General features: G+C 46.3%; 1 protein-coding gene across 1 annotated transcript; it reads right to left on the bottom strand.

Annotated features, from left to right (window-relative positions):
• Nucleotides 1–2481: 2481 nt before the first annotated feature.
• On the bottom strand, nt 2482–11719 carry rtn4rl1a (reticulon 4 receptor-like 1a; the record flags this gene model as incomplete). The annotated part of the gene is made up of 3 exons (XM_080749211.1): nt 2482–3438; nt 8200–8654; nt 11680–11719. The coding sequence occupies 3 exons, from the start codon at nt 11717–11719 to the stop codon at nt 2482–2484; spliced, it is 1452 nt and encodes a 483-aa protein (XP_080605337.1).
• Nucleotides 11720–11980: the final 261 nt, after the last annotated feature.

Raw genomic sequence — 11980 nt, 5'->3', positions numbered from 1 at the left:
TGGGACAGTTATCACGTGGGGCGGGGACTGTTTTGATATATGAATCTGACGAGGGAAAACTCCTGCCGGAGCAGCTCTGATAGTCAGGAGATATCTTAAAAAGTCCTGGAATAAATTCCTTACCAAAAACTGTCTTTGTCAATGTGTTTGTAAAGGTGTCTAGTAACACATCTCACATAGACTGAAATTCAGTTTCCCTAGGAGAATCCTTGACAGCTGCTGAAAGTTGGTGTCCCATTAACTTAACTATACTGGATAAAACACACCAAAATAAATATGCTTTAAGTAGCATATGAGGGGTCAAAATAGGGGTTCTTCATGATTCTGAATCCATTGCAAGCATTTGTTTTGCACGAAAAACATTCCTTGGGGTAAAGGGCGGCTCCCACAAAACTGTGAAAAGTGATGACTCATCACTAAACCATAGTTTTCTGGGGCCCCAACTTTCATAAGCTGTCAAGGATTCTCCTAGGGAAACTGAATTTCAGTATTTCTGAGATGTGTTACAAGACACCTTTACAAACACATTAGTGAAGAAACTTTTTGGTAAGGAATTTATTCCAGGATTTGACACTATTTCTGAAGACATCCCCTGACTATGAGATGAGGCGCAGCTGTAAAATAAAAGCCAGAGTTCAGAGAAGGGGAAGCCGCGACACCGCTCGGCGGTCGTGGCTAAAAGTTGCTTTGTTATGCTAAAGGCATGACGTTTCGGTCCGGCGAGGCCTTCATCAGTTCTGTTGATGAGCTGACCTTCATCTGCCTCCGCTAGACCGAAACGGCATGCTTTTAGCATAACCAAGCAACTTTTGCTTTCCGACTGCTCGCCGCGCCTCAGCTCTCAAAGTTGTTTTTTATGTATTGGCACTTATGACTATGAGAGGCTGTGATGCCACTCCAATGGACCACAAACAACATGGTAAAATCACCTGTGAACATTTATGCATTTTGTAACTCTGAGAGAGTACAAAAGGTCACCAAAAGGAGCCTTACGGGTCCATTTGGTGACGTGTGTACTAGGACATTAACGACTTGTGATTTTTGCAAGTCGACTCGACTTGGTAAAAATTTGAGTTGAAGTCGACTTTATCGTTTGATGACATCATCACATCACACACGACCCCCCCCCCCCCCCCCCCCCAATTATTTTGGGGGTCCCCAGATGATTAACTTAATGTGAAAAATCGTTTTCTCACTCAACTGTAAACAAACCAACATAAAGTTTAAGTGTATAGAGGGTATCTTCACATTTCTAACGTTCCAGTTTAAGGACTTTATAATACCTCTAAAATGACAAATTAAATATTGGCCAAATTGTCAAATATATAGAGGCAGAAATTTTGAAAATAGCCGATCTTCATGCTCACAACGCCTCGCAATGCGAGGCGTTGTGAGCATGTAGATCTGCTATTTTCACAATAGAACTTTTTTTTTTTTTTTTTTTACTTTCTCTGGTGGGAGTCGACTTGTGTAATGAAGTCGACTGAGTCGACTTGTCGACTTTTTCGTTAATGCCCTAGTGTGTACTCTGTACGCTCATATTACAGTGTAGGGCTGCAGGCATACTACAGTATGGACTGCAAGTGCATGGGCTCACTTGTCCGTATACGTAGTCTCAAATCGTGTCAGGTGATTACACGTTAGGGGTTGATATACAGTATGTATGTTCTACTGCAGAGGGGATTTTTTTGCGACTATTTATTTCAAAGCCACTTGCGCCCCTTTTTTCTTTAATTCTTTTGGTCGCTAGGTTTTATGGCGCTGTGGACTGAACACATTACAGATGCTCATTTCATCGTGAATAACGGTTAGCACAAGATGCACACATGTAGAGTCCTGCTCCGTTGTAGAAGGGCCCAACGTGGAGAAGAAGGGGAGTGGGCAGATATTGTGCTGTATTCATCTTTATTGTCTGTTGTTGTCCCTGCCATGTGGAATGATTCATTGGCGTTGTATAGCGAGCGGGAGATGTTGTGGCTTTCTATTTCCCCTTTTATTGTTTAGGTCTTTTCACAAGTACATAAATTCTCCGAGACGATCGATGCCACGCTGTGGAGACATTTGTGGCTATGGGACGAGACGAGTGTAATGACTTCCTGTTGTTTCCCTTTTTGTGACATCATCAAAGAGCAATGGGGCTGAATTGGTTTTCCCTGACTGTCGCGACTGTCCTAAATATTATCCCTGCACTTGAAATCCACAGGAATAACAGTAGACAATCGATAATGCTCTTTACGTGTACTATACACCCACACAAACACATGCACACGCACACACACGCGCGCACAGACACACACACACACACGCACACGCACACGCACACACACACACACACACACACACACACACACACACACACACACACACGCACGCACGCACAGTTATGAACACATGCCTCATTGAGAGCCAGAGCAGGGGTTGGTCAGGAGAGTGAATCAATAGGTTGTATCAACAGCTGTAAACAGGTCCATTCTCCCCGTTTCAGCATGGGACCAGCGAGGCTAGCGCCAGCAGCACAGCCAATGGGAAACAGAGTACCGAGCGCGCTAGGCGGGGCGCCGCCGCCGCGTCGCTGGCCCTCTGCACGCCGCTCGGCGGGCCCACGGAAGAAGTCCTCGGGACGCACTTGTTCTTCCTCCGCGGCGCCGACAGGTCGTACTTGTCTCCGTCCGCGGCGGCGCCGTAGTCCTTGTCCCCCCCGCCGCCGCCCAGCTGCACCTCGTTGTGCTGCCCGCCGCCCTTCCCCTTGCGCCCCCGGCGGGTGCAGTTCCGGCGTCCTCCTCCCTTGGCCGCCGGCGGGGGCAGGGGGGAGGGGCTGGGCAGCAGGCTGTACTGGTCCCCGTGGGGCAGGTACGGCCGCTGGTGGTGGTTGTGGCGGCTGCGGTGGCGGTTCAGGTGGTTCAGCGACTCTCCCGGCTCCTCCTCCGCCGCCCCGCCGGCCCCGCCTCTCTCTCCTCCCCCTCCTCCTCCTCCCAACCTGTGGCTCTCCCCCGGCAGGCAGCTGGGCAGCTCCTCCTTGCGCAGGGCCTTGAGGTCCTTGCCGGCGAGCTCGGGCGGCAGCACGCACGCCAGCGAGGAGGTGGAGCCGCGGAACCGGCGCAGCCAGTCCCACAGGGAGAGCGCCTTGCAGTCGCACTCCCACGGGTTGTCGTTGAGCCGCAGGTACTCCAGGGCCGGCAGCAGCGTCAGGCTGCCGCCGGCCAGCTCCGTCAGCGAGTTGTTGAACAGGTAGAGGGTGGTGAGGCGCCGCAGGTCGTGGAAGGCCTGGCGGTCCACCCACTGGATGCGGTTCTGGTGCAGCAGCAGGCGGTCCAGCACGCCCAGGCCCCGGAAGGTGTTCTGCCGCAGGCTCCACAGGCGGTTGCCGTGCAGGAAGAGGTGGCTGAGGTTGAGCAGGTCGATGAACAGGTCGTCCTCCAGGAACTCCAGCTGATTGTCCTGCGGCGAGGGTGGGAGAAACCAGGGATTAGCACACTTTGAATGCCGTCTATAAACCCCGTTTAATTGACCTGCTTTTCGATTGCCCCGTGCGCGCTGCGCATGTCCATTGTACGCGTGACCGCCGGCGTTCATGGCCGGCCCACTGCTGGACACTGCTCCTACAGATTTTGCCCTAAAATCACGCAAAGCGGTACACCTGACCTGACGGTTGCTTATCTCCCGATTAGGGAGTATTACTGCTGTATTACCTTGCTTATTGTATTGATGTATTTATTACCTTCCTTATTGTAAATCGCTCTGGATAAGAGCGTCTGCTAAATGCCCAAACTGTAAACTGTAGGTAGGGAAAGGAAGAAGCATGCACACAAAGCAAGGAGGATGAGTCGAGAGAAAGGGAAAGAAGACGAGAGAGGCGTGAGTGCAGGTGTTGCTGGAACAGATAGCAGATATACAAGCTCACAGCGCGGCACCGAGTGCCGCGCTGCGAGCTTGTAGATCTGCTATCTGTATAACAGACGAGAGACGGGAAAGATTTGTCTGGTATAAAACAACAAGCTTGTCCTGATAGTTGAAGAAGTGTGCTGCGCCAAAAAATATATCTAAGCGTTTGAGAAATATCTAGCAAATAGCACTCAATATGACACCAGTAGTGATGTCAACATCAATAATACATTCATAGATCCCTACAAATGAAAGATTTTGGCTGATACCCGATATAAATGTAATAATAACAAAGCCCAGTGTGTGCCTATATAAACCTCAATATATTTTCAAAGCATTGTGTTAGCTCAATATGTGTAATATTAGCCCTTTATCATACAATAAGTTCATATCTATTGATCTTTCCTTGCAAACAATAGTACATATCGCCGTTGTCGGGTGGAAACCTTTTAGGTCCAAAACCGTTTGTTTTGTGTTTATCATTTTAAAAATGCTCTATGCGGTGCGAGGCGTTGTGTGCTTGTGGATCGGCTATTTTCACTAGTCGACGCCAATTGTTTGAGTCGACGCGACTCGTTCCGTTAAGAGGAGGAGAAGCAAGCTGTCAAAATCCCATATTAAATAACCTGCCACAGCACAAACGCATGTCCAAGAAGTAAACAATCTACTAAAGTCAGATTAACATACACAAGTGTAGGCTACTAGTTACATTTTCTAATTAAGTGCTTCTGAATTGTTCCAGTGTTTTTGTAATCCATGCTGTTTTTCGCTGTCTTCGCGTCCATGACATGTCCACACTGGATGGGCTGTGCATGATCCGTTGATTCTGAATCTGTTCTCGACACTGACTCATTACTCAGTGCTCTGTGTCCCGCGACTGCGGACTGGATCCCATCGTTTATTTTAAAAGAGCCGTTCAAGAGAGCCGAATCGTTCGCGAATGTCTCATCTCTACTGCGCTGCTTGCCGACGGGGCAGAGTTGCACAGCGGAGAATTTGTTTTAACGGTGTTATCGGTGTGCACTGCTGTGCAGATAGCGTACTCAGTGTTGTGCTCGCGCACCGATAACACCGAAAACACTGTGTATTCAATTCATCTTAATGTATTATTGTATTATGTTGACGTATACATTTTTTTTTTACACAAAGTATAAACCGATTCGTCGACGCGTCGGAATGAACCCCTCGACTCGATTCGACTTCAAAGATTCTGAGTCGAAGACAGCCCTAGATGAAGCAGAGCTTTGCTTTACGAAAAAAAAACGTACACATTTGAAACTTGGAGATACAAGTTTTCTGCCCGACAATATGAAAGGCTCCACACATTCACATGCGGTACAAAAGCTCCCACTATTAAATTAATGCACTTTCCCACCATCAATATTTAAAACGCCATTCTTCTCCTGAGATGGAATTCATGAATATATCATTAGAGTGGCTGTAGCTGTAGAAGCCAGCGGTATAGTCTCTATAGCGGCACCACAGGTAGGTGATGGAACACGATCCATGTCTGGTGCACGCGGATGATTAAAAGGCTTATTTGATCAGCCCTCCCCCATTCATAAAGTGCTGTGCCAGGTACAGTAGATCTATGCATTATGTTAGCATGTGACCGTATCAGGCAGGTATGGAATCAGCTTGATAAAGGTGTGTGATGAGTGATGGGGGGCTAGCTCTGTGTGTGTGCGTGCGTGCGTGCGTGCGTGCGTCTGTCTCTCTCTCTCTCTCTCTCTCTCTCTCTCTCTCTCTCTCTCTCTCTCTCTCTCTCTCTCTCTCTTTCTCTCTCTCTCCACAAGTGAGCTAAGCCAAGACACAGCGACTTTGATTGATTTCCTGTATCTGCATCATGTGGGTATACCAGCACCTTTAGCAGATCTTGAATCTCTTCATTCCACTGTGATACTAGCCTGACACTCAGCCTGAATTGACATTTCGTTTCACTCCATTATACAGTCTGAAGTTGCTTCCACCCAGGGTGATTGCTGCGATGGGCGTTGCCAAAGAGTCAGTCTTCTGCAATTGGTTCACCATCTGACCAACACAACAGTAGCAAAGCAGATGACGTAGTGTTGTTATGTCTGGCTGGCTAGTGGCTAGCCTGTTGCTTGCTAGTGCTACTTGCTAACCAAAGAAACAGGCAGAATAGGAGAACTATGAACTAGGAATCAAACACAACATAACATGCCTGCTACTGGTGTTTCATAGCGAGATCGATACAATACGTATTGATACTTTTACTTACAGTAAGTAAACCGCCACAGGTTATTACAAACGATTTCGCTCCATAGTAATAATTGGAACCATTCCTCATAAGACCACAACATTCTGAGGCTGCGTACACACATTTAAGGCACATGCTTTATGCTTTACCTGGGGGGAGGCGGGGGGGTAGAGCACCGTCCAATTCATTTCCTATGGAATTCACATGTTTTGACGATCGAGGCAAGCTTGCTCTGTGGCTTAAGGACAGCCTCAAGGAAAGCTTAGAGTATATGTTTTGTAATAATAATACAAATCTACAAAGTAACTAGCAACTAAAGTTCTACAGCTGCAGCCACTCTGATGATATATTCATGAATTCTATCTCAGGAGAAGAATTGACAAATCAGGACAAAGTTTACTTTATTCATTACCTGACTGTGTCATTTCAAACTTTTGGTGAGGCGCGCAGAGCAATGCTGTATCTTCTTTATTAAGGATCTTTGACTTAAGCGAGACTGTTGCTGTATTCTGGTGTAGTGTTGTATGTCAAACAGGGGGTTACTGTAATACCTAGGGTCTGGGTTTTGAGTAGGCACATTATTCTGATTTGATAAGCTCAGAGTCAAACTAATCCCTTATCAAATCTTTTCACCCCAAATCTTGGATCCAGCCTGTTTTAATTTTGAAATTGAATTAATTTCTGTCACCAAGTGCACTAAATAGCTACACCGATTGTGTTTCACTGACACATACAAGTAGTTTTAACCAAAAGAGAGGAATCCATATGCATATTGTCATTTGTATTTGCATTTGACAACATCCTTTCAAACTCCAACTAAGTCCATGATTGTAAACTCTCTCTGTGTAAGTTTAAAGGAGTAGTTCCCAAAAAAAGTACTTATTTTCTATCAGTTAAACACCCCATGAAGCCTTGAATTCATGGACATTTGTGTCCCATTCCTGAGCCAAAAATGTTATGACCGGCAGAGTCTATCCGCTAGAAGACTCAAATTGTCTCCTACTGAGCAGCCACTGAGCAGCCAGCCGCTCATCACATTATTGGCTCAGGAATAAGACAAAAACTAAAAAGTCTTCATGAATTCAAGGTGTGTAATTAATAGAAAATAAGCACTTTTTTTGGATGAACTACTCCTTTAACAACATCAACCGTGGCATCCCTATATTGCGCAAAGTTCGACTTTCAATAATGTTCCAAGAACGCTCAGAGATCTGCTATTTTCTGGAAATGTTCTGAAAACATTTGCTTATGTTTGGTGAATGTTCACCTATATGTTCACCTATAGGCTTTATGTGGTCAAGTAGATCTGAGGTCGATTATAAAAACACCTTCTAAATTCTGGCCTAAGTTTACTGAAAAAAACGTTACCTTTCGGGATTCAAATTCAAAAGTAGCAAAAGTACCAGATCAACAATCTCAAAACAACTCGTTTCATGCTGCGTTTCCAACTTGTAGATCTGCAACTTGTGATGCTTTTGTGTGACACTGTAGTATGATCAAGTACGGCATTCATTTTCGAAAAAACCCAAAAAGTTAAAACAAGGAGGTTTCTGCCCGACGGAAACGACATATAGCAACAACTAATATGAGACAGAGGTGTTCCCGACATGAAAGGTTTAAGGCAGGGGTCTTCAACGTTTTCAGACCAAGGACCCCTTAGCTGAGAAAGAGATGAAGCAGGGACCCCCACACCTTTTCAGAGATTTCATTTAGTTTCATTGTTTGACAGCACAATCATCAGTGTATTTTGGATTCATGTCAATTTGTGTTTTCAGATATTTAACCACTTGAGCTGTCAATGCTTAATAAACTTGACCTATAACTCCGTACTTAGTCTGCTCTTTTTCCCCTCTACACCAAAGCTTTTTGCCAAAAATAGCGGATCTACAAGCTCACAACGGCTCGCAGCGCGAGGCGTTGTGAGCTTGTAGATCTGCTATTTTTTGCTAAAGTTCTCAGAATATGGACGGTAGAAAAAAACCTATCACACAAAGATTAAAGGACCTCCTGTAGAAGACCCCTGGTTTAAGGTGTTCCAGGTCTAAACCAGTTTAAAAGAAAAGCAGTCAAAACCATCATAGCATCCGAGTGTGTACCTGCAGGTAGAGGTACTGCAGATTGTGGAGGCCCTCGAAGATGCCGGCCGGCAGGCTGACCAGGCCACAGTGGTAGAGGTGCAGGGCGTGCAGCCGGCCCAGGCCCTGGAAGGTGTCGGCCGCCAGGGCCCGGAGGTGGCGGTTGTCGCCCAGGTCCAGCTCCTCCAGGCGGTCGAAGCCGTGGAAGGTGGAGGGCTGGATGTAGGAGATGTTGTTGGAGTAGAGCCAGAGCATGGCGGTGGTGGGCGAGAAGTGGCCCCGGAGCAGCCGCTGGATCTTGTTGTTCTGCAGGAAGACGCGCTCGCTCTGGGCGGGGATGCCCTCCGGCACGGCGTTGAAGTTGGTGGCCTGGCAGGAGACGGTGCTGGGCGACGTGTAGCAGATGCAGTGGCGCGGGCAGGGCAGGGAGAGGTCCAGGCCGCACAGCACCAGCAGCAGCTCCGCACCGCCGCAACCTGAGACCCAGAGGAGAGAGGAGAGGAGACGTTAGTATGATTCAGTGGTTGTCGTCCTTCTCAGGCCGCGACCCCAACATAATCATATTTTAACTGGGGATTCTCCCACCCTGACGAGCACTAAAAGTTGAATCATTACATTTTGTATAACAGGGTTCTATTGTGAAAATAGCTGATCTACATGCTCACAACGCCTCGCATTGTGAGGCGTTGTGAGCATGTAGATCGGCTATTTTCTCAACTTCTGCCTCTAATATTTGACAATTTGGCCAATGTTTATTTTTCATTTTAGAGGTATTAAAAAGTCCTTAAATTCACTTTAGAAATGTTCAGATACCCAAATACACTTAAACTTTATGTTGGTTTGTTTACAGTTGAGTGAGAAAATCGCCCCAAAATAATTTGGGGACCCCCCTGGGGGTCCCGACCCACAGGTTGAGAACCTCAGGTATAATTGAATGGGCGGCAGCTAGGCGTAATGAGGGACGGGGACGGGGGGATGGGCGGGGGGGGGCGTCAGGGGTTGAGAATGGTTGAGGGAGACAAAGGGAGAAAGGTTGTGAGGAACAGGAAATTAATTGAATTCACAGGGGCATGAGCGCCTGTTATCAAACGCATCTTGAGCGAAACATTCATTGCTCTCAGTTTACTAAGACAACAATAAGCACGGTTCAGTGCAGACAAATTACAGCGCTGACACAAATCTGACGCGCGCCCGCACTCACACACACACACACGCACGCACGCACGCACGCACGCACGCACGCACGCACGCCCGCACGCACACAAAATGTTCTGTTGACTTTCATTCATTGTCTTTGTCATTCCTTGTAGAACTCCCAGTTAAAAGGCCTGTGCTATGTCTAAAGCCCATGGCACTAACACAGTTTGGTGCATCCATCTCCAGCTTTGTTAGTTAAAACGCAGAATTTGGGTGCAAAGCGAGGTACAAGACGCAAGGTGCAAAGCAGTTATTTTGTCTCCCGTTCCCGTTAAAAAGCCAGGTGGGGAGGAGGAGATGTGAATGGATTTGTGCCAAGGAAACTGATCTGCGCAAGCATAAAGCTACCATTTACAGGATCAGTAGGAATCCACCAAAGCTGTACAGAAAGAGGTGAATATGTGTTCTTCTGGCATCACCAGAATGCTTGCACAATTCCTAAAGGTATACAATGCATGCACACAAGGAGATGGGTAGAACCAAAGGCCCTCTGCTCAACAGAATCGTCACATGGAAACGGGAGATGGAAGACATACCCTGAGTGGTCGTGTTGCGCGTATTTGGGCATGCAGTTCAGAATCAGCCCTTCCTAAGTCTTGTAATGTGTCCTCATGTATGTCCAAAAGAGAATCTGTGATATCTTGGCATAACTATGTCAAAAATCTCCCGCTCATTCTATTAAACACCACCTATTAAAGCCATAGACTGTAGAAAAATATGGACTAAGCGAAGCCATTGGTTTCTATGCAGCGCAAATGGCCCTTTCTACCCCTTGGAATATGGGTGTCGCCATCATAGAATTGTAAAGGCATCAGAGATGCTATTGGCTGCCAACGGTCAAGTGCACCGCAGGGATACATGGGAGAATGTGGTCTGAGCCTACCGAAATACAGCACACGAAGAAGAACACAGCCGGCTGGTATCAGTTTAGTTGGCCACGCCCCCAGGCCACACTGTGTGGTGCAACTTTATCATTTATTTTAAAATAAATTGGACCACATTTCAACAAAACGAATATGATGGTGATTGAAAGGCAATTTTTAACTAGCGATAGGAACCATACAGTATTCATGAAAATGTTAATTAAGGTTAGAAAACGAAAGGGGAAACTGAATGGGATCCAATGCAGAGCAATTCTTTTTGCGATCGGCCGGGGGGGGGGGGGGGGACAGCGTAACTAGCGGCCAATCATAGGAAGTTTTACTTCCGTATTGGAGTCATTTTAAATCGGCAGAACTATGCCCCTGATTAAAGCACAACAGGGTGGTATCATCGGTACAGCTCTGCCTACCGCATAGCAATTCATAATTGGCATGTTACTGCTGTACACTCTGTTGCATAGAGATAGATTAAGAGAACCGGAAGGGCACGGGTTCACAACATTCCGTGAACATATTTCCAAGTCGAATAGTAGCCTATTTAAACAATATTTTCTGTCAGCAATAAAGTGTGGACTCACTGGACTGCTGTTGAAATAAACCTCTCTCTCTCTCTCTCTCTCTCTCTCTCTCTCTCTCTCTCTCTCTCTCTCTCTCTCTCTCTCTCTCTCTCTCATTGTCACTCACACCCCTCCTACATTTCAACTGTTCACCTTATTCTTATTGTTCATATGCTAATGACGAGTCTTTAAGCCGATCCATCTGGTTGAAAGTGAGCGATGCTTTGAACATGGCGCCAGCTAAGTTCAGGTGAATGTTGATTGCAGTGTACAGTACAAGGCTTGTGAACCTTACCTGCACACACAGATCGGCTATTTACCCTGAATGCTCACACATCTTCGCGGACTCTTCGCCTATTATGACTTGCACAGATTAGGGACTAAGGGATTAAATGTGGTAAAACTGAAAAAGGTGCCACAGTGCCTTGTGCTAAGATTTAGAAAATCTTTCAGCTGGTCACTCTGTTCCCTCCGAATGCAGTGATTCTTAAACTTTTTCATATCAAGGACCCCCAAATTGACACTTTTCAGCCCGCAAACTCTATTTGAAAAGATATGCCAGGGACCCCCATCAGAGAAGATTTTTACAGCTCTAGCAGTGACTCTCAACCATTTCAAGGACCCCCAGTTTGACATGCAGTAGGCTAATACAGACCCCCATTTACTGGTATTTCTATCTCTGAGACCCCAATTTATATTGCAAAATCAATGTTAATTTAACTCTGAGAGTGTACAAATGGAACCAAATGGACCCGTTCCTAACTATCCTTTAGCTGGGGACCCACTGGAACTCCCTCAAGGACCCCTGGGGGTCCCTGGACCCCACTTTGAGAACCAATGGTCTAATGTAGATAACAATTCCTTACCTGGCTTACCACTACCTATTTTTAAGACCAACATGCCCATGGGCGCACATTACACAACGCGGGCGAGAAAATGACACCTTTGTCAATGGCATCTGTTTTCCACCGTTTTATGCCGAGTGTAAGACAGGGCAGGGCCTATGGTTTTACAGCTCATAATTGCAATTACCTTTTCAACATTTGTTGCAAAAACATTCTGAGATGAAATAAATAAATAAGAAATGGGCTTTTTCAGTTAACCTCAAACCTAATTAAAAACAGTACAGACTGTTTGACCATTAAAGGACCATTTCTATCGATTGGT

The sequence above is a fragment of the Nannobrachium achirus genome (assembly GCF_963921795.1).
Source record: "Nannobrachium achirus genome assembly, chromosome: 19".
Lineage (NCBI taxonomy): Eukaryota > Metazoa > Chordata > Actinopteri > Myctophiformes > Myctophidae > Nannobrachium > Nannobrachium achirus.
The sequence above is the reverse complement of the archived record's forward strand: the minus strand, read 5'-3'. Positions and strand labels throughout refer to the sequence as shown.